The sequence below is a fragment of the Sciurus vulgaris genome (genome assembly GCF_902686455.1).
Source record: "Sciurus vulgaris genome assembly, chromosome: 1".
NCBI classification, from domain to species: Eukaryota; Metazoa; Chordata; class Mammalia; order Rodentia; family Sciuridae; genus Sciurus; species Sciurus vulgaris.
Genome location: NC_136461.1, coordinates 174409245 through 174436570, shown reverse-complemented (window position 1 = coordinate 174436570; position 27326 = coordinate 174409245). Strand labels below are relative to the sequence as shown.

General features: G+C 36.8%; 2 protein-coding genes across 5 annotated transcripts; one reads left to right on the top strand and one right to left on the bottom strand.

Moving 5' to 3' along the window:
• Window positions 1–74: 74 nt before the first annotated feature.
• POLR2K (RNA polymerase II, I and III subunit K) lies at window positions 75–13985 on the bottom strand. 4 transcript variants are annotated; one of them, XM_079102746.1, is made up of 5 exons: window positions 13965–13985; window positions 1957–2083; window positions 1263–1332; window positions 811–903; window positions 75–216 (listed from the first exon to the last, which is right to left on the bottom strand). In XM_079102746.1, the coding sequence occupies exons 3-5, from the start codon at window positions 1321–1323 to the stop codon at window positions 194–196; spliced, it is 177 nt and encodes a 58-aa protein (XP_078958872.1). In that variant the 5' UTR covers window positions 1324–1332; window positions 1957–2083; window positions 13965–13985; the 3' UTR covers window positions 75–193. The 4 variants fall into 4 exon arrangements, with proteins under 4 accessions (XP_078958872.1, XP_078958871.1, XP_078958870.1 ...); XM_079102745.1 differs by lacking the exon at window positions 13965–13985 and having other exon boundaries at window positions 1934–2048; XM_079102744.1 differs by lacking the exon at window positions 13965–13985 and having other exon boundaries at window positions 1953–2046.
• On the top strand, window positions 6081–17483 carry FBXO43 (F-box protein 43). Its single transcript, XM_079102732.1, is given in 6 exon segments — window positions 6081–6721; window positions 6723–6759; window positions 9218–10703; window positions 13095–13197; window positions 16735–16938; window positions 17038–17483. Coding segments are annotated over 6 exon segments (2127 nt in total). The 5' UTR covers window positions 6081–6673; the 3' UTR covers window positions 17287–17483.
• Window positions 17484–27326: the final 9843 nt, after the last annotated feature.

Below are 27326 nucleotides of genomic sequence, written 5' to 3'. Positions count from 1 at the left end.
ACAAATATTTATACAAATTATTGATATCTAAACACAATTTGGTTTGGAAAATGAAATGAAATGAAATAAAGTGAAAATCATATGTATATAGTTGTATTCATAAGTGTGCTAAATGAAAAGCTGTACAACAATGAGAAACATTAAAGGGTCAAATCCAAGTACAAAGGAAGACACTCCTCTGAATTCCCATGTTTCATCGAGCATCAAAAACCACCACTGTATTAAAGTAAGTTAAGGACAAAAGGATGCTTAAAAATTATATAAGATTTAAGGCTTCCAGGAAAATCACTTTCTCTTTGCAATAAGCTTATTTGTTATTTAATTTAAAATGCACCAAAAATGGAATTTACTAATTACTATGACAAGTGGCAATTATCTAAATTTTTCAATTTTTATGAGTACTTTTTCCATGATAAAAGACACTGAAGCAATGTTAAAGGTGATAACAATGATTTTTAAGAATTTGTTCATTTCTACATTAACAGTTCACCCTCAGTATTTGGGCTAATTTATATGTTCCACTTTTTCCACACAACATTTCTATTTCTCCTTGTATATTTACTTTGTCCATAAACTCAAACTCAAGAATGAGAACTTCTACAAACACCAGAATCCCTGAAAAATACTTATGAGAACCAAAATCAACTGGTATTTGATTATTATGAGCCTATACAATGGTATGAAAATGTTAATTGTGTTTGTTTTCAAAGTAACCCACAAGTTATTACTATTTTACCAGAACTTAGTATGTACCAATCCCAACATAATTCATTTCCTCCTCATATTTACAAAGCATAATTAAAAGGATACATCTTTTGGTTCTTTTCTTGTACATTATTCTGTATCCACATTCTCTGCATCTGATTGGATCCCTAGATTTTATTTCATTTTCTGTGTGACATTCTAGAAAAGAAAACACATTTACTCAATACATTAAAGGAAAACATTACAGACAAGAAAATATTCATAACTATATTTTTTTATCCAAGGCAAACAGTAAAATATACTCAAACCAAAGGGTATGCTGCCATTACTAAATATATTAAGTACATAAGAAGAGTTGTGAGCAATACACTTTTTCCAGGTGAAAACATGAAATCTTAACAGGTTTTTTTTCTTCTTCGTCTGCTTTTTTTTAATGATTACTAAAAAGTATTCTACTTTATAACTTTAAAGATCAGTAATCCATTTAAGGAAAGGATAAATGCAATAATTAAAAAAAAAAAAAAAGGGCAGGGAAACACTCTTACTGCTACTCTTACCTCCACAGATATATATCATTGGCTGCTGCTTTGGGGGTTGAACGTCCTTCTGGGTGTCCATTCCTAGTACCTAAAATCACAAGCTCAAATATTAAACATCTCAAACGAGCTTCTCAAAAAACAACCAATCCCCATTTTCCTCTGAAGCTAAAAAGATGCCAATTCCTAATCTGTATTTCTTTCTTAAACACTACAGGTTAGGTCTAAACGATGAAACATACACAAAGTACTGAGCGCTCACCCCAAACTCACACAATAATAAAAACTTTATACATGTTATTTCATTATAATCCTCAAAATAATCCTCGGATGTATCACTCTTGCTTTAGAGATGAAGAAACTGCCATTTAGAAAATTAATTTGGGCAGAATCACTCAGCTACAAAAAGGCAAAGAGCTTCAGTTGACCGAAAGCTCGCGTTTTCATTTAACTTACGTTCCAATTTCCAAACTTTAGCTGGTAGAAAGCCCACCCCAAAAAACAAAACAAAAACAAACAAACAAACAAAAAAGACAGCTACCTCTCAACGGAAAAACGTTCTAACCGGTAACTCCCAGCAGCTAAAAGAAGCTAGAGAAAAGACTGACAATGTCGACTTTATTCTGGCCTCCCCAACACTGACCCCACCCGACATCATATAGACACTAAAAATTTTTGGCCCAAATACCCACTCCTAAAACCCCAAGGCACCCACCTATACGGCAAGGAGACTTTTCCCCGTGTTTCCAAACAGAACCCCAATCGTCTAGGCGTCTCAGTCAATTTCCGGCGCTGGCGTATGACGCAAAGAGGTGTCTCCGCCTCTTCCGCCTCGAAGTGGGCTGGGAACCCGGATTGCACAAAGGCGGTAAAGCGGGCGCATCTTTACTGTAGACTAACACAGGTGACTGTTTCGCCCGTAGCTACTTTCCTTTCTCAGGAAAGCAAAGCATTTTAATAGTTGTGCAAGTCGAAGAGATTTGTGTTTCTGACTAACGAAGTTAATAGGAAGTAAAGTGAAAAGGCAGAGATAAAAGAGAAACCGTGACAAATGCGGGTGTAAGCCAAACTAGCCGTTACTGTAATTTACATGGAAAGACCCACCATTCGTTTTCACGTCTAATAGCACTTTCTAGTTTATGCTTTTCAAATGTTTGAGACCTCTGCTGGAGCAGTGCTGCACTGCCTCTCATCCTTCGCCTGGTTTCGTTTTTTACTTTCCAGCTGTCTCCTAAGCTCCTGTCATTCGCCTTTTCCAGTCCTTTTATTTGTTTTAAAGCAAGGGTTCGTGAGTGCAGCTACATCACTCAATCCCCACTCTAACCTAAGATTGGTCACGTTAGTTTTCTCCCTCTGTCCCATGTATTCGTCTCCAGAAAAACAATTATTCAATAGAGGTGCATTTTTTCAAAAATAAATTTTCAGTGAGATGAATATATCTGTTGGGTTCAGAATATTTACAGTCGTTTACTTCTTTCATAGCAGATACTTAGTAGGGCAAAGAAAATGAAGTTATTCAAATTCAGAAATATTTTAATTAGTTGTTAATAACAATTATAAAGTTAATCAAAGAAGTAGGCCTTTTTTTCTACTGACATGCACCATGTTTTTATCTTATTAAGCAGGCTGTGTTCCTTTCCAGTTCTCCATCCAGCATCTTGAGAACTTTGAGCTTCACTTTTCACATCTAGGAGTTCAAGCTGTTTAGCTTGATCTTTACAGCCTTCCTAAATGCCAATTTAAAATTTTCCAGGACTTGAGGTGTAACTTAATGGTAGAGTGCTTGCCTGGCATGTGCAAGGACCTGGATTTAATCCCCAGCACTGTTAATATTAATAGTAGAAGTAGTAGTAATACTAATAAATTAAAAATAGAAATTTTTAGAGAAAAATTAATTTAAAATTAAAAATAGAAATTTCCAGAAAAGTATCAATTTCCTGCTTCTTCCTCTACCATAGGCTAACAGCATAAATATTTTGACCATCAGCCCTGTTACAAAGTACTTCTGTCAACCAAAGAGAAGAGATAATCCAATACAAGGGGCACACTAGGTTTTTCCACAAGAAATACTAAATAAGACCATTTTTATCACAAGACAAGGATAATGGAGCAATCCTGAAAGTGAAGATTTTACATTTACAAGCTGTCCTAGATTCTAAGTCCAAGTATCAAGATGATTCTGGAACAAGACAATCTATAGCAATCAAAATTGATCAATACAGGTAGAATATAAATGGATCCTGAAACCCTTCAGAATGGTAGGATAATGACATATCATAGCAAGGAGATCCAGAATTTCATTTTGGTGCTACATCCCAATTCAGTAGTAGTAATTTAGGCAGTAGGCAGTAATTTAGGATCATTTGGAGCATGCTCCATGGAAGCTACCCTCTTACTTTTTTGTGGGGGTAGGGGGGATCTGGGTGTGGGGATTGAACCCAGGGCTTCACACATGCAAATGCTGTACCACTGATCCACACCCTCAACCCTGCTCTCTTACTGCCAAGAATAATGTTAGCTAACTTTTCTCCAGCACTTACTACATGGCAGACATCACTGCACTGTTCTGTCCTAATGAGAGTAGTTGTCTTGCCATCCTGAACATAAGGGTGTTTAACTCCTTTTAATATGGTTATGGAAATACAAGATGCTGTTTTTCCCCCTAAATTTCTCTCTTTTTTCCTTGATCATAATTACTTATGTATATTTTTATAGCTTGAATGTCATCGCCTATGGGAGAATCTTCTATTATATTTTATTGAATGGTCACAAAAAGCATTAGGTCTTGTGGATAGCAGGTGTATTCTAGAATTCTTATGGGAATTCTGATGATGGAATGGTGCCCAAAATCAAGAAAGAGAAGTAAAAAAAAAAGCAAAAGATTGGTGGGTAAAGAATATAAAAATATAGTTCAGTGGCTATCTTTGGTGAAACTCCTGGAAAGGACATGTGTGTGTGTGTGTGCAGGCAGTGATGAAAATTATTCTTTCTTGAATTACACAAAGGTTCTATGATATTCTTCACTTACAATTAAAGTATCTCAGGAAAATAAATTAACTGGAGGAAAAAAGAAAAGAGTGAAGTTTGAATGATATTTGGAGGTTATGTGGATTATATTTAACCATAGGCAAAATTCCCTCCCTGTTTACATTGGATGGTGATGAGTAGCAAACATTAACAAAATAAGTAGATTTTGGAAGGTGATAAAATACTCAGGAAAATTCAGTAGAGGAGGATGGCAAGTGCTAAGCAGGGAAGGGTAAAATAGCAGTAATATTTGTTTGAAGAGCTAGGGAGCATACTACTCACTGTGTGGAGGAGTACAGGGGAGGCTTCAGACAGGTGCTCTTGAATAATGTGTAATTCATCAATTCCTTTCCTTAACTCCTACAGGTATTTCAACTTAACCTCACAGTAAAACCATCTTATTTTACCCCATGTCTGTTCTCTAACATTTCCCTCACCCTATGCCACAAGCTGGGGACTCTGCCAGGTTCTTCTCCACTCCCACTGTCTTCCAGAATGATGCAGTAGCGTCTACCGTCTCCTTGAAGCCACCCTCACCTCTCTTATTCTATCCTTCATGCTGCCACAGTGGTTTTTCTAAAATGCGCTGCATTGCCTAGGCGATAAACTTCAGATTCTGCAGATAACATGCATTGGTAACTTTCAGTGACTTGGCTCTACCCCTTCCCAAGAATTTTCTCTTGTCCTGTCCTCTGGTATATCTTAGTTTCTAGCTATAAAAAATTATTTACAATTTTTCTAATGTGTCCAACTCTGAATTTCCTGCTCTTGATCATTTTGTTTTGAGTTTGGAATTTCCTGTTGTGTACCTTTTATGCCACTGGTCCATCAAAATCTATCTGACGTCATGGTCGTTAGAAGTTAGCATTGCACCCTCTTCTCGGTAGCATCAGTTGGTCCCTCTTCCCATTGCCTTACTGCTATTCTTCTATTATAGCACCTGTACTGTACCATTAGCCCCTTAAACCAGTGACTGCCTGCCTCATGTTCATTTTCTCAGTACCTAGCCCAATAACTGGCAGGAAAATTGAGTTTAGTAGTTGTTAGCGAGATTGATTTTGAATATCAAGGATGACTCAGAGGCATGCAGATAGAGAAATGTCATCAGAGTAGAGTGGTGATAGGGGCAATTAGCACGGCCAATAGTTGAGGCTCTGAAAGAGACGTGTAAGTTCTGGGATGATAACCTAAGATAAGTGCTGAGGTAGGGTAGGGTCTTGTTGGCATTGAAAGTACTTGGGTGTATGTGATGCCTATAAGGGATGTCTGTAAATAATGAACACATTTCACTGTTGTTTTTTCAGTTTTCTAATTACAAAATCTATATATTTTTCTCTATTCATTGTAGAAACATGAGAAGAAAACACAAACAGGACGCTATTAAAAGGAAAAAAAAAAAAGCATAATCTTGTCCGAAGATACAGTAACCAAGTCATTCATACTTTCGGCTCTTACACTCTGTGTCTGTCTATACTTTTCAACACACACACACACACACACACACACACACACACACACACACACACACACACGTGTCTGTCTATACTTTTCACCACACACACACACACACACACACACACACACAGAGCATTACAGCATTATTTCTAACGGCATCGCAATGCAGGGCACAGAAGCCTTTGAAAATAATGCTTCCCCAAGTGAGCGTGCGGAACGGGCCTCGCCACGCTCCGTGGGGTGGGCGGGACGGGGCGGGGCCTGGCGAGCCCGAGGAAGGGGCGGCGCGGGGCGGTTACTCAGGGCGGGCAGTTCAAACCCAAGGAGGGAAAGGCGGCGGCCCCAAGCGAAGCCGGCGTGGGGGTTGCCATAGCCCCGCATCCCTGGGGGCGAGCGAGGCTCCTCCCCGCGCGCCCGCCGCGGCTGCCAGGTCCCCCGCCCACTCACCCTCCCGGCTGGCGGTCAGCAGCAGGTGGACGGGGCGGGGCCCAGGTGTGTGCCGGCCGGGCGGCCTCGGGGCGGCCCGCGCCCCACTGGGGTCTCCGGGTGCCGGGACCTGCGAGGCACAGGGCAGCCGCCCTCCGACGTCCGCCGGCCCTCGCGGGCCCTGGTGTCGGCGCCAGCCCGCCTGGGCGCTCCGGTGAGACCGTTACCCACCCACCAGCTGATAGCACCTGGGGGTAAAAGACAGCGCTGCAGCTCGGGCTGCTTTTTCAGAAACCCGACTTTAAGAAGTGCACTCATTGCCAAGAGTAACTGGAGAAAACACGAATATTAAGAGTACTGTTGTCTGAGGGGTTGAAGGAAATTCAAAATGATTTAGGCCTTTTCAAGTGTGACGTCTAATCCCTGCAGCATGTATTTTATGTATCCTTCCAATTTTAGCATTTATTGTGCCGCTGGACGTTTCAATTGTTCAAACGGAAGTTTCTAAGTGACATTACTTTGGCATGAGTTTTAATGAGAAAGATGAGAGATTTTTTTGTTTAGAAACCTACGGTAACTTTGACATCTAGGAGTTCAAGATTTACGGATGGTAAGATTTTCCACCTTAACAAGTAAAAGAAATATGGTTTTAACATAATCAAATATAATTCATGATTTAAGATTTAATAGGCGCTTTCTTTTTTTGATTGGTACATTGTAATTGTACACAATAATAGGATTCATTATGCTATATTTGTACATGTATATAACCTAACTTGTAGGCGCTTTAAAAAAAAAAAAAAAAGCCTTTAGACACGCGTTCTGAGCCCTTTATCAGAAGCCTGGTTTTTAAAAACGAGTTATCAAAGAACTCATAAGTGGTCTGTTGAGTCAGTACAATAAGCCAAGGAGCATTCTGTGATTTGGGGTGAAAATTTTAAGGTTAAGTTTTGAAGAACCAAGTTTTGAGACTTGTGTCTTGGGGTAGATGAAAATGATGACAGCAAAAAAAAAAAAAAAAAAAAAAAAAAAAAACCTGTGGTTTTGAAAGGGAGGGAGAATATCCAGGACTCCACTTTGTTTCTAACAATTTGCCTCTCAGTTTCCCAAATTCTAGCATGGTGAGACACCTAGTGGTGAAGTAGTAGAATAAATTTGTTTTAACTTTTTAGAAACTCCTTGACCTTTTTTTTTTAACCAAAAATTGAGTGAAACCGTTCCTTAACAGAAGATTTGTGGGAGGAAATGTAACCTGAAAATACATACTAGCTTATTAATTTTAACATTTAGAAGACAAAAATTGCTTTACACTGCATTGCAAATTGTAGAAAGCAAAGTTTGATCATCTTGGCTCCTAAAGCAGGTGCAGAAGTGAACAGTGATCACAGGGGACATGTGTAAGATTTGTTAAAAAGGGGTAGAAATTTAAAAAGTTAGATACTTTGCCCTGTATAAATGATCTTCTAGTATCAGTTTACTGTAAAGAAATAATTTTGTGTTTAGTGTAGAAATTGGTTTTCGCACCATGCTTGTTCACTATGATTTGTTTTGTTTTGAGACAAGGTCTTGCTAAGTTGCTGGGGCTGGCTTTGACCTTGCCATCCTCCTGCCTCAGCCTCCCCAGTTGTTAGGATTACAGGCGTGGGCCACCATGCCTGGCTCTTTCACTAATATATTTAACTGATTTAACTAAGTATAAATCAATTGCTATCACATGACAGTCAACTAAAACTTATTTCCTGATAGTATTTTAATTGGGAAAAGTCATGCATTTGGCTTGGAGAATATCCTGAAGTAATAATTTTCTTAGTGTCCTTTGAAATATCTGGAGATGTATCAAAAATAATAACTTGCCATATTAGCGTCCTTCCTTTGAGTTAGGATTTAACTCAAGTTTCTATAAAGAAGGAATGTGATAATACTGTTGAAAAGTTGAATAAAATATTTCCTACTGTCATTTCCTATATAATTGCTGAGTAACTGTTTTCTTTAAGTAATTGCTTTGAATCCCTTATTTGCTACTTCAAAAGTATTTTAAAGGGTGGCTTTTTGCCTGTTTTCTATAATTTTAAGCCTGCAATGGGACCTCATTCTTAAAAAGTTAGAAACTGAGACATAAGGGCTGGGGTTGTAGCTCAGTGGTAGAGCACTTGCGTAGCACTGGGCTTGATCCTGAGCACCACAAATTAAATAAATAAATAAATAAATAAATAAATAAAATAAAGGTATTGTGTCCATCTACAGCTAAAAATATTTTTTTAGAAAAGAAACTGAGACATAAGCATTACATGCCAAATTTGAAATGGCCCTATATCTGTGGTACAGTGATTTATTTTGGTTATCTCAAGAAAAATGTATTAGTAATCAATGAGTCAGAGTCTTCGTAATTCTGACCTTATAAAGTCTGACCTCATAAATAGTTATGGGTACTGAATTTCTCTTTGTTACATGTGTGTTGAGCCTAATTGCAGTTAAACTAGGGCAGCACTCATTATTTGACACATGTTTAAAAAGTAGCATACAGAGTTTTTTAAATAGCTTTATTTGCATCCCAAAACTTTTAAAGGACATACCAACCTGACAAATATAGGGAAGCATGAATAAGCTAGAATATTAAAATTAAAAATATGTACTTTAATGCTACACAATGATAAAATAATAAAAATGAGGCTGCTAGAATTTTTTTTTAGTTGTTCAAGAAAACATTTATGAATGGTGCTTAGACTATGGCGGGTCAAGTAATCTATGAACATTTAAAATCTCAGGTTTTGGTATTATGACAAGTTGTTTTAAGGGGTAGGGTTGTAGCTCACTGGCAGAGCATGTGTGAGGCACTGGGTTCTATCAACACCACATTAAAATAAATAAATAAAGGTATTAAAAAAAGAAGTTGTTTTAAGTAGGATACACATCAGTATATTGTGTAGTAGATTTGATTTTCAAAATAACTTTAACAAATTGTCATATAATTTTCTAATATTACCTGTACTCAAAACAGATAATGTATTTTGGTGTAAGCTGCCTGATACTCATTTCAAAGGAAGAATAAATTTATTTTTACTTTGTAGAAACAAAGTGCTTGAAGATGTCACAAAGGCACTCAGGTCAAGCTAGCCCTGGAACAGGAAGTCAGGTGGACTCTCCTACCACCAACTGCAAGTGCTCCAGCCTCAGACGTTCTGGTTCCACATCTTCCTTTCAAGATAGTGGTCATAATGAGTTGTCAAAATCTTTCTGCTTTAATAATATAGATAAAGAAGTTTTAGGAAACAATGAAGGAAACCCAACAGTAATCCTTGAGCACCCTGAAACTTTAAACCTAGGCCTAACACATCCCTTAGAGTCTCCCACTCAGAGAAAGAAATGTATCTTTCCGAGGAAGGAAAAGGAGAAAACCCCAAAACTTTGTGAAACTCCTAAAGTCAGTGGGAAAAAATGTCTACTGCGGAGAAGATTGAATATGTCTTTCTCTCTTCTGAAAGGGGATTTTGAATCACAAAATAGTTCTCTAGGAAGTAGTATAAGCCAAGTTCTCAACTTAGAAAAAAATATCCCAAGCAGTGCCACAGATTTTCCCAGGCAAAATGATTTTAGCCCATTGGTTACTAGCACTTTAAAAACAGAGGAAGTATTACCCAGCAGTCAAAGCTTGAGACTAACTTTTTCTCAACACAAGACTTCCACAATTGATGATTCTAAAGATGATTGTGGCCTATTTGAAGTTGAATGTATATCTCCAATTCAGGGCAATAATTTCAAAGATTCTATCACACATGACTTTAGCGATAGCAGTTTAAGTGTTAATGATGAAAATACACATCCTGAACTTCTGGGCTCCTCTGGTAGTGGAACAACTGGTGAACCAGAAGAGGACATATTTGTGACTCCAGTAAGTAATCTTGTAGCGAACATTAAATTTAATGCAAGTCAAACACATTCCCCTTCAGCTGAAGTGAGACCCAATGTTTCAACACCTGAAGACAGTGGTTTCAACTCACTTAGCTTAGAGAAGTCTGAAGATTCCCTCTCTGACCAGGAGGGTTCTTTTCAAGAACTATTCCAGAAACACAAGGGGACTCTCAAATTGGGGGACACCATAAGAAAGTCAAGGCGTCTTGGAAGGTCGAGAAGACTGTCCACTCTTCGAGAGCAAGGCTCACAGTCGGAGACAGAAGAGGAAAAGCAGATCATCCACTCCACCTCTGAAACAAGACTGTTGACCCCTTCAGACACCTCAGAGAGTGGGTTGGGCTGTGATAAGAGTGGGGATTTGACCATAAGCTTCAAGAACTTATCGAGGACCCCAGCCTTGCAATTAGTTCAGGAACTCTTTATGAAAAACAAAAGGAAAAGATTTCAGCAAAAGGATGCCCATGAATTCTTAGAAGAAAGGGATGGGGAAAAAATTGCTGCCCTGCAATGTGTTCTTGCAGGACTGATTGGCAAGAAGATGGGTATAGAACAGCTGGACATCTTAACAGAATTAAAATACAGAAATTTAAAGCATATTCTTGCTATGGTTTTAGATTCCTTGACTGCAGAGAGCCTGTACAGGTAAGAAAAGTTTTTGAAAGAAAACTTGTTTTTAACTTTTTTTTTAAGTTGAAAAGTTTTTCTATGACTGGAGTGTTCTGTTTTTCATTTGTTTGGGTTTTTTTTTTTTTTTTTTCCCAGTCTTTGGTTGTCTTACACTATATTAAAGGTTTTTAAAGTAACCTTACTAGCAGAGCTTGCTAGTATAGTTTCTTCCGTTTAAAGCCTGCTTTCAAAGCAACAATATAGGTTTTTTTCTGAATAAAATTTGGTCACTCATTTGGAAAGAGAATTCCTAAAAGTTGAACTTTACATTTTCAAAATGGCAAACTTTGTTCCACAGATTGTTTAATGATTTGGGAGTTTACATCCTATTGTTGGATATAAATTGTATTAAAATTCTGATATTTGGTCAGAAACATTAAAAATGTGGTTACTAAGAAATGAACACATACTTGGATACCATTTAATTATTTAAATCAAGTTCTAGAATCCAAGAATAATGGTCAGCTTTCATTTAACAGTTTGGTCTTTCCAGAGGCCAAGGAACTATGCATTGTTTCATTTTCATTGCTAACACAGAAGAGGAAGTGAATTACTTTTGGGAATTACAAACTGAAGAATCTGTGTTCACAGATATTCCAGTAGTTTGAGTGCTGCTACATAATTAGGACAGACAGGCATTTAGGACTTCTGACGATAGGAACTAGAATTACAAAGACTAAAGGAAGAGTGTTCATGCTGGTGATCTGGAGGAGTTTCAGGATTATCAGAAGACAGGACTCTCAGTCATGACCAGGAAGGAGGGAAGTCACATAGAACAGCTTTCTGCAAAGTGGTGGTAACAGGGAGAACATACAGGAAGGCAGTGAATCTCTCTCTCAATAAGAATATGCCAAGTGTTTGGTTCATAGCATCCTTGCTAGGTTTATGGCCACTACTTCTAAAGCCCTTCCTCACTTTTTCCTCACACAATAATTGTAGGCTATTGTAGAGAATTATAGAATTTCATAGCTGGAAGTCTTCTTAAATATTTAGTCTAACTACTTATTTTGCAGATGAGGAAACAGCTCTAGAGAAGTTAAGTGACCTGCCAGAAGTCACTCAGGAGACAGGACTAGATCTAGGTCTACAGCTGAGCTCTCTCATTCCTCATCCAGTGTTTTCCCATGAATTTTTAATGATTAAGGTCTTTCAGAATAAACTTGATAGAGAATGTATTTGGTAGGATACAAACGAGTATCCCAAGTAGGATAACAGTTTAGTGTACCCATATGTGTGTATTCTTTTAAAAAATGTTCAAGAGATAAATTATTTGTTTAAACAGTTAAGGAAATGGCCAAACATAGGAATGTTAATTTTTTATATGCTAGAGTATTTAGATATGGACCAGTTAAAATAAAAAGTTGGGTGATACTTTAGGGTGCTTGTTTGTATGAGCAATTGATGTTCATATTTCAACAATGACTTTTGCACACTCTCCAAATTCATAGTGCTTGTACTGCAGAATGTGTATCTATAGCCTTAGCTGTGCTGTTCTCGACAGTGTGAAGAATGATGGTCAGTTGAAATGGGTGTGCATAATACCTAATTATGTCATTTCCTTCCTCATTAATGGGTGACTTTCTGCTTGTTCTCTCCTTTGTCTGATATCTGGCTGGCTTAGAGAGAGGCAATGGCAACTCAAGTGGCCTTGGCAGCAGGAAATGTTGACAACTCAAGCATCACCTGGGCCCTCTAAAATGAGTGACTGCTCTTTTTCAGTCTTCTGACTTTATTCCCTCTGAATGACTTGTTAGAGTAATTTTTAAAAGGTTGGATTAACAAAATATTACTTCTAATTTAATAATTTATATAGTTGAAGTTATTGGTAATAGCAATCATTGGATGAAAACTGTCTTTAGGTGCTTCATTCTCATGAACTTTGGTTTATAAAACAGGAACTTTGGTGCTACTCACAATAGTGTCTGTTATATGGCATTTATTACTTTTAGTGAAGGATTTCTTTTTCTTATGTTTACTTAGCCAAAATGGCAGAGATGTGTTGAATACAGTAATAGGAGAAATCAATTTAAAGTTCTTGTACTACAGTTGATAATTATTTGCTTGCATGTTTGGTTTCACGTTTTGAATCTTAGTATCACACTAACTTAATTTCCCCCTGGACTCATTTTGGCCTTATGAAGTGGTAACCAATTAAAATTGCTAACATATACTTAATATTTATCAGGAATTCTTTCATAGGGTGAATTAGTATGAGACAATGATGTTGATCAAGTCATATTTTTAATGTAACTTCCTAGTTTAAGTTTACTGTCCAAAATCTTTTCAGTTTTTCTTATTACTTACCATACACGAACAATGATAATCTTTCAGAATACATACAATGTAAGGACTGATATTTTGTTTCAGTGTTTGGAAAGTCAGCAAAAATTGGCGAGAAATTGTTGTTCAAGATAAGAAAGCAAATCGGAGGAGGAAATTTTATATCACACAACTGAAAGCAAATTCTGAGGTAATAATTTTCTAAAATGGATTAACATAAATAACTAATAATTCCATATTGTGGAAAAGCTAATTTGGTTTTCTTATCTTTTTTTTAGGTACTGAGGATTGAACTCAGGGGCACTCAACCACTGAACCCCAACCCCAACCCTATTACGTATTTTATTTAAAGACAGGGTCTCACTGAGTTGCTTAGCATCTCGCTTTTGCTGAGGCTATCTTTGAACTCCTGATCCTCCTGCCTCAGCCTCAGCCTCCTGAGCCGCTGGGATTACAAACCTGCACCACCACACCTGGGTCCTATCTTTTAGCCTTTTCCATTTAGTTAACATTCACTCAATTAACTAAGTAAATGACATATGTAGAGGCCTAGAAGCGATGGTGGCAGATTAGTACCTGTGAAGCACCATAAACTTATGTTCCTTTGAGGACTTGAGATCTGGCTTTGAAGTGACAAGAAAAGTGCTACCAAAGTTGATGAACTGTGTAAAGGACATCTGATGACTACCACCCATATTTGTTTATAGATTCAACTTTGAGACCTTTCTTAGGCATCAATATCCAAAGAAACTCTGAGAGTTTGCTACCTTAAGTCTTGTTCTAGTAAAAAATATTTAATAACATACTATAAGAAAATTTTATAATTTGACTAAATATAATTGGGATGAAGCATGGCATAAACAAAATATGAACATCTAAATACAGATTAGTAGGTTTCTCATTTCAGTGAAACATTAGGCACTCCTGTTAACTAAAACTTTAAAAAAAAAGTTTTACCTTTTCCCCAGTGGTGTTGCCTTCTGACTTATTCAGATCTGCTGACCACTTACGGATGCAGCTGCTGGCTCCTGGAGCTACTAACAGAGAAGATATTAACATTAAACTGTTTTCTTAACAGAGTGCTGCCCTGCACACTAGAGGCAGACTTTAAAACACCTATTTTTAAAGCAAGCATCTATTAATATTTAAACTTTTAGCTCCATTTACCGCTTAACACCTCCAAGGAAGAAAAGGGGTTCTAGTAATCCTAGTAATTCTGGATAAAATATTCTATCCTCATACCCTAGTCATCACTTAAAAAAAAAAAAAAAACTTGGTTACTTAAAATAGTATACTTTTTGCCTTTTTCAGAAAACTTTTCATTTGCTTTTTGAAACTCAAAGTAATACAACCACAAGGTTTAAAAAGTGAAAATGGATTGAGGCTTGAAATAAAACATGGCACTCTCCTGTCCTATCCCTTCCTACTTCCAGTTCTTGTCCCATCAAGGCAATCACTTTCAACTCGTCCAGTCTTTACCTCCACAATTAAATGTTTTGTCTGATATTATTTTTTTTGTAGAGAGATTAGTTTAGATCTCTAACCTCTGACCACTACTCTCACTAGCTACCTCCTCCTCACCCCAAGTCCCTTCCTCTCTTTATTATTGTAATTGTACCACTATTTGAGAATGAGTTAGAATTAAGTGTTGGCATCATTGAGACTGTATTGGGAGTATTATGACTTGTACACTATGATTACCCTTTCTTTCCTATGTAATTCCTGCCCCTGCAGAGTTAATAATTGCCTAGTTTTTCTCTCTCTTTGCTCAGTGTTTCTCTGTACAGATCCCTGATCCATCTCCCATTATTCAGCAGAACTGAAAGTCTCCTCTCTGTAGGCCTAAACAAACCAGGTATTCTACTTCTTCCTTTTTTTCCTCAGAGGTGTCCTTCATGGAGGACTATGCCCTCCTGTCCCCACCTGGACTGGCTGCTTTCTATCTAAACTATCTTAATGTGTCACTACTAAACAGAAAATTTATGAAACAATGTTATAGTGTAATTTTGTTTGTCTGCTTTGGAATAGTGAGAATGAGCCCTAGAATTGGAATGCCATATCTTTCCCATTGCATTTCTTAATTAATTATTCACTGTTCTCTCATTTTCATGGAAAAAAAGTAACCATTAAATGACTTCACTCTCACACTAAAATATTATCTGGTAATGTGATGATAACTATGTTTTGAAAAATCTTGGTACTTGTGAATGTGTGCTTTTTTTGACTGCTTCACTGCTTATTCAAAAATAGTAGCACACATTTTTAAACTCCATGAGGATTAGACTATTTTATTCACTTGGCACCTATTAAGTGCTCTATAAATATTTATTAAAATGACTGAATGCTTCTTCTATGACTGAAATTTGCTTCAACAACATATCTTTATTCATTTTGGGGTGCATGTACACTGTGTTTGCCAGCTGCACTGAAATCCAGAGGGTGTTCTTTCAGTGTATTTTTGGGTTATGTGCTGTGCCCTAGGCTGCAAATCATTTATTCATATATAATATAAAACATATATTGAGTCCTTGAATAGTTTGAACATGTTCAAATATATTCGTTCTAATTTCTGAAGACCAATATTTGTTCATTACTCTTATGCATATATTTTTAAGCTATTAATCACATAATTTTTCATGACCCCCTAACTTCCTTTCCTATACTTGTCCTACTATAATTTTTCACATTTTAACTTTCCCCACAGTTAGAAGTCAATTATGGCAAAGGAGACTGTTGAGGGAAAGGAAACACAATTATAGTTGGACATTGAAGGATATTCACCCATAGTACATTTTATTTTGATAATTGGTTAAGAAAGTCAATTAAACAAAAAAACCCTGATTTTCTCATTACCATTCTTAACAAAATAAGAGGCTATACAGATAACTTATTGAAAATATTTTTTTGTTTTTAATTATTTGTTTCTATTTTTTTCCAGCATTATTGAGGTATAATTGAAAATAGAAATTATATATTTTCAAGGTATACAAGCTCCTTATTTGTTGACTGAAACTTGAACAATGTGAGAGATTTTTTTTTTGCTTCTTTTATATAACATCAAAGCTATTAAAACTTAACAGTAAAAATGAATCAGCACTGGGTATTTGCAAAATTCAGCTAAAGAAATTGGGTTTTATGGTCTAACCAGTCCCATTGTTCTTCTGACATGTGGCTAAGGTAAGAACCTTCAGAGAATTCCATGATGTCCCATGACAGACTTTCAAAAGATTGTCTTCTTCCTAGACCTTGGCTTAAAACAGGAATTGCAAACTACAGTCTATGGGCCAAGTCCTCCATAACCTGTATTTTTAAAGTAAGTTTTGTTAGAACGCAGCCCCACTCTTTCATTTACTTATTGTCTACAGTTGCTTTCTGTATGACGGCACCATTGAATAACTGCAACTACATGGACAACAAAGTCTAAAATATATACTATCCAGCTCTTTACAAGCCAAGTTTACCAAATCAAGGCTTACAAAAAATGGATATGCAATTCATCATGCAAATTCAGAGTTAAAATTTATTGTTTTAATTTTTCTTCTTAGATTTCTTTGACTATATTTCAAATGTTAGGAGAGAAGACTTTTCAGGGGGTTAAAAGAAACAATCTAGGGAAAAATTTCTGTTGGTATAGCCAAGTTTTAAACATTTATATCCATCAGAAAGCTGTCCTATCTGGGAACTGTTTTGATAATGTAGTATTGACTCCTCTCGTCCTTTACCACAGGAGGTCGTATTAAATGTTGAAGATGCTGCCACTCGGCTTCATCTTTTAAATCGCTCAGCTTTAAGATCAGTGCAAGCTCAGGCTCATACACCCAGTTCTCAGAAAGAGCAAGTTCCAACCTTATCTCCTTGGGGAGAAGTTTTGACACCTATAGCAAGCTCTTCAGTTAACCACTTAAATAGCAAACAGGAAGAATATGTTAAGGTAAGTATCATAAATTATTAGAAATAAATATTTGCCATTTGAAATAAAGTGATTCTCTATGTGACACCAGGAGATTTAGTGTGTGTGCTTTCACTGCAGGTTGCCAAAACGCTTTTTATTGATGAAGCATTAAAACCTTGCCCAAGGTGCCAATCCCCTGCTAAATACCAGCCATATAAGAAAAGAGGACTGTGTAGCCGCACAGCCTGTGGTTTTGACTTTTGCGTGTTGTGTTTGTGTGCTTATCATGGGTCTGAAGAATGTAGTAGAGGAACAGCAAAGCCAAGAAATAGAAAAGATGCTCTCCCAGGAAGTGCCCAGAGTAAGCGGAATTTAAAACGCCTTTAAAGAGACGAAAGAAGCTTTCCCTCTATGCAATGTTCTATTTGTCTGACTTAAAATTATGAATATTTGCAAATCTTCCCATTAATGACAGATGATGATTTATGTCCTATTTTGTATATATCACAACCCTGTTATTGTATGTTTTAAGTGATAAGTTTTGAAAAAATTTTATTTTACTATGTTATTTTTGCCAATTTTAATAACTCCGTATTTTAAATAAAGAACTTTCAAAGTTGTCATATACATATATGTATTTTGCTATTTCATCACTATGTGTTGAAATGTTCTTCAATAAGTTTTAAAAACTAGATTTCCAAATAATATTAAAAATTTTGAACTTGGGACCATATTTTTGGAAAATGAAAACTTACCTGAAATGAAATATAAATAAAATGTTTTCAGAAGATCTGTTAAACTTACTCCATAATTTCAATCTTTCTTACATTGGCATATTTTGATAGACTTCTGAGTAAGTAAAATTTACTTAACATTGATAACTAAAAAGACATAAAAAAGTAAATTATGGGGACTATGTGGTTATTCATAATGGGAATCTCAGTCAATTAATAAACCCCTGTAAGTCACACATTACAAGGTAATATTTTTAAACTTTCTGTAACTATGGTCACAGATTTCAATTATTCATTGTAGCCAATGTATTACTATTTTGACAAATTTGGGCTGGTTGAAAAGATAGTTTTTAAAATAAGACAATGTACTAAGTTATTTATAACGTAAATTATGGTTTATAATATACCTCTTTCCAAAAAATGATTTTAGTTTGGTTGTATGTTCCATATAAAACAGCAGCAAAAAAGAGATAAATTCTATTGCTGAACAAATTACTCAAACCAGGGGAACATTTGACAATAGTTTCATCATTCTTTTGGCTTATGTGTAGGTAAGTTCTGTGTGTACACATCCATGTTCCTACCATGCACAGATTTACATGTAGCTATTACATGCTATTTTAATAAGATGATTTAAAGTGTTAGATATGAATATGTGTGGGAAAATCTGCCATTAATTTTAATTTATTGTTTAACTGGTTATAAAATTTTGATTAATTGCAACATATTACATTTTATCCATATCCTTTTCAGTTCCACAAAGGAATTTTGAAGACAAAACATAAATATGAGTAAAGTATTAGTTGCATTTAATTAAAGACTCTAATCTCTAAATTTTAGGGACTTTTTGATTTGTTTGGTTCTAACCAAATTAAGTTCTCAATCTCTGTTTCCTGACACATCTTCCACATTGAGTCAATTTACTAGTTAATGTTGTACACTTCAGGCTTAACTCTTTTTCTCCATCAGAGGAGTTTTCTTTGTTTTTAGGAAATTTGTTCTAGTCCTGATTCTCCTTAATGTATGAAGTCCCTCTTCAATTTGTTTAATCCAAACTACATGTGTTTGACCTCTCTTTCTGTGGCCCGAATCGAATCATATCTTCATCTGTCATATGAACATTTTTGCTATTTCATGCTCTTGATTTTCTGCCTGATCTGAATGTCATTCCCCTAGTGACTATTTAGATTTTAGAATCATAGATCCAGTTCCTTGACATGGCAATATGCATACAATATTATCTATCCTATGTCATTTAAATGCTCACATTTCCCAATATCTTAAGGATTTTTATTATTTTGTTAAAGAACAGGAAAGGAAGACAAACATTTCTTGGTCACAGAGATTGTCTTGTGCAAGGTCACCAGGCATCCCCTGTCCTCTCTGCCTATCTCACGCCCTCTGGTGTTGTGTGTTGCAGCCACCGTTACTTTGCAGAGCGCTGCTTACTCGTCACCCTGTGGCTACCCAGCCCACTAGAATGCAGTATTGTATTTCACTTTGATGGTAAAAAAATAGATTGTACCACATTTAATTTTAGAAATAAGCAACAAACACATTTTCCTTTCTACTGAAGCTAATCTTAAGCAATAGAAGTAAAAGATTTTTACATTTCTCTCTTTTCTTAGGATTTAAGTATTCAGATCAAGTAAATATGAATGAAATAGAGTAAGGAAACATATTTTAATGATTTTATAATAAAATTTCCTGAAGGAAAATATCAGAGTAGGAATTCAAAAGGTGGTAAGGTCCTATTTGGTAGGTTTTATATTTGTGATACGGTAAAGAGGTAGATTGGTTAACTGGAAGAAAATCTAACAATATTCATGCTTAACTTTATTAAACAAATGCCCATTCATCCATAAAATTGGCATTATCTTAATTATTTAAAGTTATTGTGTATTGTCATAACTGACTGGAGTAGTTAGCCCAGCTCTGTACTTCCAGAGCATCCTTTATGCTTCTAACCTGCTTGCAAAAGATGAAATTTAGCATACCATTAATTGACCACTTATTATGTACAGACACTGTTTTTTAGCCCTTTATACATGCTAACTCATTTATTCCTTACAGTGATTCTATGAGGAATTCATTATCTTATTCATTTTATATATCAGAAAACTGAGGAAAAGAAGTTAAATAATTTGAGATCATACAGGCAACAAGTGGGTAACAGAATTCTAGTAGAGGCAGTCCACCATCAGTAAAACTCTGCACAACTCTAATGATGAACTCAGTACACATATAATTACAAAGTCTTAAATGGAAGACTCATTTTTTACTTTTTTTTTTTTTTAGATTTTTAACTCATTAATATATATGATCCCACCAATCCATGCAAAGACATCCATTGTTAACATTTTGATGTATCATAGAGGACCATTTTGGTATTTAAGAACAATCCATTGGTCTACTAGGAGAAAAAAAAATCTAATTTAAAATAATTCTGCTTGAATAGAGTAGTCCCTAAGTCATGATTGGATTAAATAATTTTATCATTTAAAAATATAAATGAATTAAATGAATATACCACTTTCTGAAAATGAAGTTTAAGAGAAAGCCTTCTAGTCCTGAGGTTTTTATAATCTAATGACAGAAGAGCATGAAAATAAGTATTACCATATTCCAGTTTTGCTACATTCTTATCAGTTTTGGTTACTGGGGAGGGAAAGAAGTCAGAAAGATTCACAAAACATGTATTGATGGGTGTACTCTGTGTTCCTGAGAAAGTTCCAAAAAAAGAGGAATAATTACATTTGGTATTTTATTTTTATATTTTGTTTCATTTCTTTAAAAGGACATAGGAAAACCAATAAATGCTTGACCTTCTACTGATTTAGGATAAGAATCAGTCTTTCCCCCTATGGTCTGCCTCTTGACAGCCTTGGTGACTAATTAATGGGCAGGAATATTCTCTTTGATTTCTCAATTCCAGGAAAGTCAGATATTTCCAAGTTCTCACCTCCTAGTTTGGAAAAATGGTCAGAAACTCATGGCATATAATATAAAGAGAAACAACACTCGAAGCTTTATCATTTTATACTATCTTTTCTATGGACACAAATGTTTAGTCAAGCTATTTAAAGAACTAAGTTTTATTATGAATCTCTTAACAATAAGGGTTGAATTTCTATTGAGAGAGTATTTTTATTACTTACTTGGCTGTGTGTAAAGCTAAGCTTTCCCATTTCCTTTAATTTATGACACAAAGCAAAATTGTCAAGTTTATGACACAATTTACTGAACATTTTGGATTTTTATTCTATTATGTTAATGATTTATATTATAACTTATCATTAATTTGTCATAAACCTGTTATTTAAAAATGTGTAACCTATATAGAAAATGCTTTAAATATTTTAAAAGATGGAAAAATTCATTTTTTTAATAGAGAAGGAATATTTCAAAGACCACACTAAAATATTCCACTAGGGGGCACCAAAGACTCATTTATAGTGATTCTGGCCCTCATTCAAAAAAGTAATTTTAGCTTTTATGTATTTGACATTGATGTGCTATAACATTGCCAAATAGGGGAAGTGTTCCTTGACTTAATTTTAAAAGTGTATATAGAATAAATTTGGGGAATAGTTTTTACTCAGAGTTGGTAATTAAAATATTTTATCTGGCTTGCAAGAGCATACTGCTTTCCTGGCTGTCTGCTAATAGAACACCTTATTGGTGGGCCCTGGTTTGCGTTTAGGCCATCTGTGTTTACTTGCCGACCTGCTCTACACTCCTGGCTCCCTTGTCACGGTCTGTGGAGCCAAAGAAGTGGAAGGAGCAATGGAAACATGGCAGGTGAGTGCTGATTATGAAAGTAGTGTAGTGCTACCAGTGATTTCCCTCCCAATTCTCATTCCTGCAGGAAGACAGTGCTAGATTCAGGGCTTAATCACATCCTACCTAGATTACTGTGAATGCCTCCTAACAGAGCCCTGTACTTCTACTTACTCCCAGTTTGAATCTCTCCTAAACGTTCAGTGCAGGTTATTTGTATGAAATGTGGTTCTAATCACATGGATTCCTAATTAAAATGTAGCAGATTTAGACTCTCTCAATGGTCCTAACTTTCTAGCAGTCTACCCCACCATTTCATTCTGTAAACTCTATACCAGGCAAACTAGATTTCTGGCTGTTTTCTCAATTTCCCATGTGATTTCTCCTGCTTCCTTCCTCCCTTGCTGTATTATATTCCATCAAAATCCAGCTAATCAGCAGGATGCAGTGGTGCATGCCTGTAATCCCAGAGGCTTGGGAGGCTGAGACAGGAGGATAGCAAGTTCAAAGCTAGCCTTAGAAATGGCAAGGCACTAAGCAACTCAGTGAGAGCCTCTCTAAATAAAATACAAAATAGGGCTGGGGATGTGGCTCAGTGGTTGAATGCCCCTGAGTTTAATTCCTGGTACCCGCTAACCCTGCAAAAAAGAAAGAAAAAAACATCCAGCTAATCTTTGTTTCCATGAATCAATTTCTGATCTCTCCAACAAGATGAAATTTTTACTTTATTTGAATCTAATGTTTATATCTTTCTCATATTTCTGTATTCTTTGTATTAAATTCTTGTCATCCACCATTAGCAAGTTTCTTAAGAGTAGAACTATTTTACCTCTCTACCTCCTTCAGCATTGTCTTGTACATGATAGAATATACAGAAAGTTTTAGTTGTGCTGAAATAATAATGATTGATTGTCATGTGATATAATAAATTTTATCCAAATCTCAATTTTCTTTACTTTTTCAGGTAGTGGCATAGTAACTTCAGTTATAGTTGTTTTGAGAGAGCTGAAATAGACACCACTATCTTTTCTGCAGCCCTCTGATCACTTGGGATTTCTACTACATTCCATTTTCCCATCCCTCTTGGCCTTTGCCAATGCTCTTTTCGCCCTGGGGTTGTCATTCCCTCCTTTCTCCAGTGCTGCTTCTCGTCTTCGAATGCTCAGGACTCAGCAAGGCTGGTCACCTCCCTCCTGCCCCGGGCTGGTTGTCCCTCTCCTCCTCAGTGCAACTGGAATCCCTTTGTACTGTTTTCACTACCTCTATCCATGTTTTTATGTTTTCCTCACTAGACAGTGAGTTCCTCTTACCTGTGTCTGTGTCCCCAGTGCTTACTTAATCTGAACCACAGCTCCATGTTTGTCAGTAGCCATTCCTGCAACTTCTCTGCCCATGCTAGGTTACCTGTACATGGTGCATGTTGGAGCAGAGAGAGGCGCTCCTAAGTTAAACCATTCTTCTATATCATGGTTAAAAATGAGAGATGTCAAGGCCACTGGCATGAAAGTCCTTCGGTTTTCTCCTCTGCTGCCAGGGAAATTTAAGCAACTGCCTCCCTCCATATGCACTGATACTCAGTTAATTTGCCCTCAATTTCAAGTTACCCTGTTAGTGCTCTTGAATTATTTCCTAAGGAATATAAATATCCCAGGGGCAGGGCTGTTTTTTCTTACCTCCCTTTTTTGTGCTTCAGTATCTGCTACTACAACCCTAGAGACACTATAAACAATGATTAAAGGGCTGTGGAATCCTGGGACAGGGACTCCCATTTAACATGTTTGCATGTCTTTATTGTTGGTGGCTGATTTTTCTTTTGGCCTGGCACTGGGACTGTGTGTCTTGCAGACATTATCTCGTTGTGTTAAGAGCAACCCATGAGAGAGTCACCCTTATCTGCAATTTTTTTCCAGTTAAACTGAGATTTAGAGGGGCTTAAAATATATTCATACCACATTAGTGAATTTAGAGCTGGGTTAAACAGTGGCGGTTTGATTTTACATATTTAGTCTTAGCTTCCTGCCTGCTCTTACCCTCTCCTGCACCAGCAGAACTTTGGGTCTGCTCTTCCCTGCTTTATCAGGGAATCACTTGCTACTGGTTTGGCCACAGGTAAGCAGATGGGAAATTCAAGTTATTGGACTTTCATCCTTTCTTTTTCATTTTTTTTTTTTTTCTGACCACTGATCTTTGATTGGGAAATGAAAATTTGGGATCTTTTATTTTGACCAATGATGTTTCTTATGACTTTTAATAATATAATATTTCTTCTTTAAATATACTTTATTTGTTTAACACATTTATCAAGAATTTGCTGCATTGTGCCAGGTTTTGCTCTAGTTACTGGAGTTATAAGAGATACTGACATGGGTTAAAAAATCATTTAGAGCACAAATCCATTTTTTAAAAGGAAAGGGATTAGAGGAGGAGAGAAAAAGAAGAATATGTTCTGTATTTGTAAAAATCACAATATTCTACAGCAGTATTAGAGTTTTTAACTTTTAACTAGGGAAGGGTTAAAAATTGAATTATCAGTGTGTACAAGAAATAAAGCAAGGGAATGGAATATATTGACAATTAGAATAAATCTAAACCAGCAGGTCCAGATGGTAGTTATCTTGGATAAGTTAAGAAATTGCCTAATGAATATATTACACTAATTATGTTCTTCAAGAAATTATGAACTGTTAGGAAGTAGGAAAAATGCTGTTTTTCAGTTAAATGTAATACGGATGATGGTGGTTATACAATATAGATAGTATAACATAATTTAACAAAAAAGAAAAGATAATCAGCAATAACCAAAAGGAGAATAGAAATAATAAATTTCAGAGCCTGTGTTTCTAAATTTCCTTGCCACACCTGCGGTTACTTTAGGAGCCAAAGTGTGGGCATGGGTCACATACTATCAGGTGTTGAGTTGCCACTCAGCTCTGAAGGAAAACACTCAAATGCACTGTTCTGCCATTCGGATCCACTTATGTATAAAAACTTAATACAGTTTAGCTGCTTGAAAATAAATGAAGACAACCCAAATGAGAAAAAACAGGCTATTTATTCTAAGGTTGCGATAGCAGGGGAGTCAGCCCAGATCATTTGTATTTTTCAGAGGCTGGAAGGTAAGCAGGGAGTGGGAAAGCCTTACTAGTGAGAAAAGAAAAGGGATGACTAGGTCCCCTTGCTCAGGATGGGGGATGTGGGGTAAAGGGAATCTAGTGGACGGCCTGGGTGCTTGTTTAGAGAATGTTTTGACTTTCTCTGATTAGTCCTGATTGGAAGTAGGGTATGGCGTTTGTTTGAGATGATGAAAATGTTCTAAACTTATGGTGATGATTTAACAACTCTGAATCTACTTTAAATGAGTGCATTGGATATGTGAATTATATCTCAATAAAACTGTTACCAAAAAATTACCAAAACATTAGAAGAGTTTACAATGTAAGTCAGTCAAGTTACTATCTTTGTGGTTCTCATGCTGGTTTTTAATCTTCTGAGATTATTTTCAGGGAGAGAGTCCATGTAAGTCAGTGGCCAAAGAGCAAAGACCTTGGAATCAGGGAACTGGATCAATCTATGGCTTTAATATTTTCAAGCTGTGTCTTTCTATAAATTATCTAAGTGTCAGTTTCCAAAATTGTCAATTGAGAACAGCACTAATTTCAGGTTCTTGTTAGATGCTTCTAGTGATAAAGTAATGTGTAAGCTGCTATTAATGTTAAAACAGATTATTGACTTCTCATCCATATGACTATCTGAGACAGGAAAAGGCTTGTCTGTGAACAGCGCATAATGCCATGGAGAGGAGCTCCAGAAGTTCATTTTGACAAGTATCTGCTGAGTGGTGGTACTGAAGCCAGAATTAAGGACAGGTAGTTAGTGTAGAAATAGAGGATTGGGTCAAATCGAGGAAATGAAGCCATGAAGCCATCTGCCTCTGGAAGTTGGAGATTGTTCTTGGAAGAATGGAATGTCAAGGATCTCCAGAGCCATTGGTTACCAAATTTACCTGCCTTTATCAAGGACTGCAAGCATGGAGCTGCTAATTAATGTCCCCTGGGTCCTTATCTGCCTGAACCACCTTGGCCCTCCCCCTGCCCATGGCTTCAAAAACCAGGCCTAGTCACGTAGGCAGGAAGGAGAGATAAGGAGGAGAGAACTGGAGAACAAAAGAGACCTTAACCTATAAAAGATGTAGGGTGCCCTCACTTCTGGGGACTTTAGAACATCAGCCATGGCTCCCTTCTTCCTGCAGGGAGAAGTCTGTATTATTACCTTTACATAAAACCTGCTTAATCTGTTTGCCTTGGCGTGCTTCTCTAGTGTTCAATCTTCAACATTAGAAGGAGCAGAACTCGTCACCGGTAAATGGCGGTATCAGTACTCAGTAGTGGGTATCATACAGAAAGGAGGAGGTTAAAATAAGATGTAGCTCTCTTCACCCCCAGAAGCTTACTCATTGGTATTAGCACTGGGGGCTGGGAGTGCATCTTCTTGAAGCAGTGATTTTAAAATCGATGTGGTTATATAATGTAGGTTTACACCAAAAATATAGAGGAGCAAGAGGAGAAGCCAATGAGAGCCATCTATGGGAGGGTATCCTGGAGGAGATGACCCCCAAGCTGAGTCTTAAGGAATGAGAAAATGTCATCTGGTAAAGAAAAGGTCAGAAGGTTTCTCTGGTGGCAGAAACAGAAACTTGGTAAGCAAACTCAAAGTCCACTTATGTGCCATCAAATTCTGAGTTCTGGTGTTAATTGCAAACCCAATCTTCATTTGGATGGTTAACAGAAAAACTCTCAACATGATCCAGTCATAGCATTCCCTATCTCGGCCTATGGCAACTCTGGCCTTCTGGCTGTGCAGGCCAAAACCCGTGGAGTCATTCTCAGCTACTTATTTCCTTTCCCCCATTCAACAGCTCAGAAAATCCTCTGAGCTCCACTTGAAAAATGTGTGCAGAGTCTGAGTCCTCCTAAACCTATGTTGCCTGCTCTGAGCCACCATCAGCCCATACCTGCCTCTACTCATGCATATACATCCTCTAAACAGACAGCACCCAGGATGATCTTTCACACAAAAGTAAAACCGTGACATTTCTCTGTTCAAACTCTTCTGTTTTGCATTTCACTCAGAATGAAAGCCAAAGTCCTTGCCAGGGCCCCCAGGCCCTTGTGATTTGCTCCCCACACCTCTCCTTACCTCTGCTCTCTCAATTGCATTTTGCCCTCTGATTTTGTCTGGAGGAGGCAATGGTTTATTTTACTTTTGTCTTTTCCTGTGTCATATCGAAAAAGCAATAAATACAACCAGGCAGGTGTTATGCTTCCTTGCCATGTAAGCACCGATTGTCTTATTCCTTGCTTAAGCATTTGCATACCTGCTGGCCCCTGGCCAACCTTGAGTGTCCCCCTACTCGGAGGAGGCAAATGTGGAGCCACTGAAGGTTTTAAGGAAGTCAGATTGGTATTTAGATAGATGATATTACTTTCAGCATGGAGAATGGATTTAAGGGGAACTGCACTGGAAGCAAAGGCTGGAAGGGAGACAAGTTAGAAAGCTTTTACAATAGTCCAGATGGAAGCCTGTACTAAGGCTGTGATTGCTAGAGAGAATGGAGAGGAGATTCTAGATTCCAGAAATACTTTTAGAATTGGCAGGACCCAATGCTTGACTGAATATGGGGTTTGGAAAGAAAACCTTAGGGGGGAAAACTCCCAGGTTTCTGGTTTGAGAAACCATCTGGTAGATGAAGGTACCACTTAGTGGTCATTAGATTTTTGTTAGAAGATGACTTTGAAGATGATGGGGAAGATGGATTGCTTTTTGGACATTTGTATTGGATGCATCGCCGTGTATCGCAAACAACAGGATTTGAGATTTCTTTAGGCTGAGGGCGAGTGGGGCTGTTACCTAGGA

What these genes read in the sequence shown, in the direction of transcription:
- POLR2K (XM_079102746.1), bottom strand. Translation starts at nt 1,323, where the DNA reads ATGGACACCCAGAAGGACGTTCAACCCCCAAAGCAGCAGCCAATGATA. An exon ending in AATGATATATATCTGTGGAG is followed by an intron (nt 904 to 1,262) that starts GTAAGAGTAGCA and finishes TTTCTTTTCTAG; the next exon opens with AATGTCACACAGAAAATGAA. An exon ending in CAAGAAAAGAACCAAAAGAT is followed by an intron (nt 217 to 810) that starts GTATCCTTTTAA and finishes ACTTTAATACAG; the next exon opens with TGGTGGTTTTTGATGCTCGA.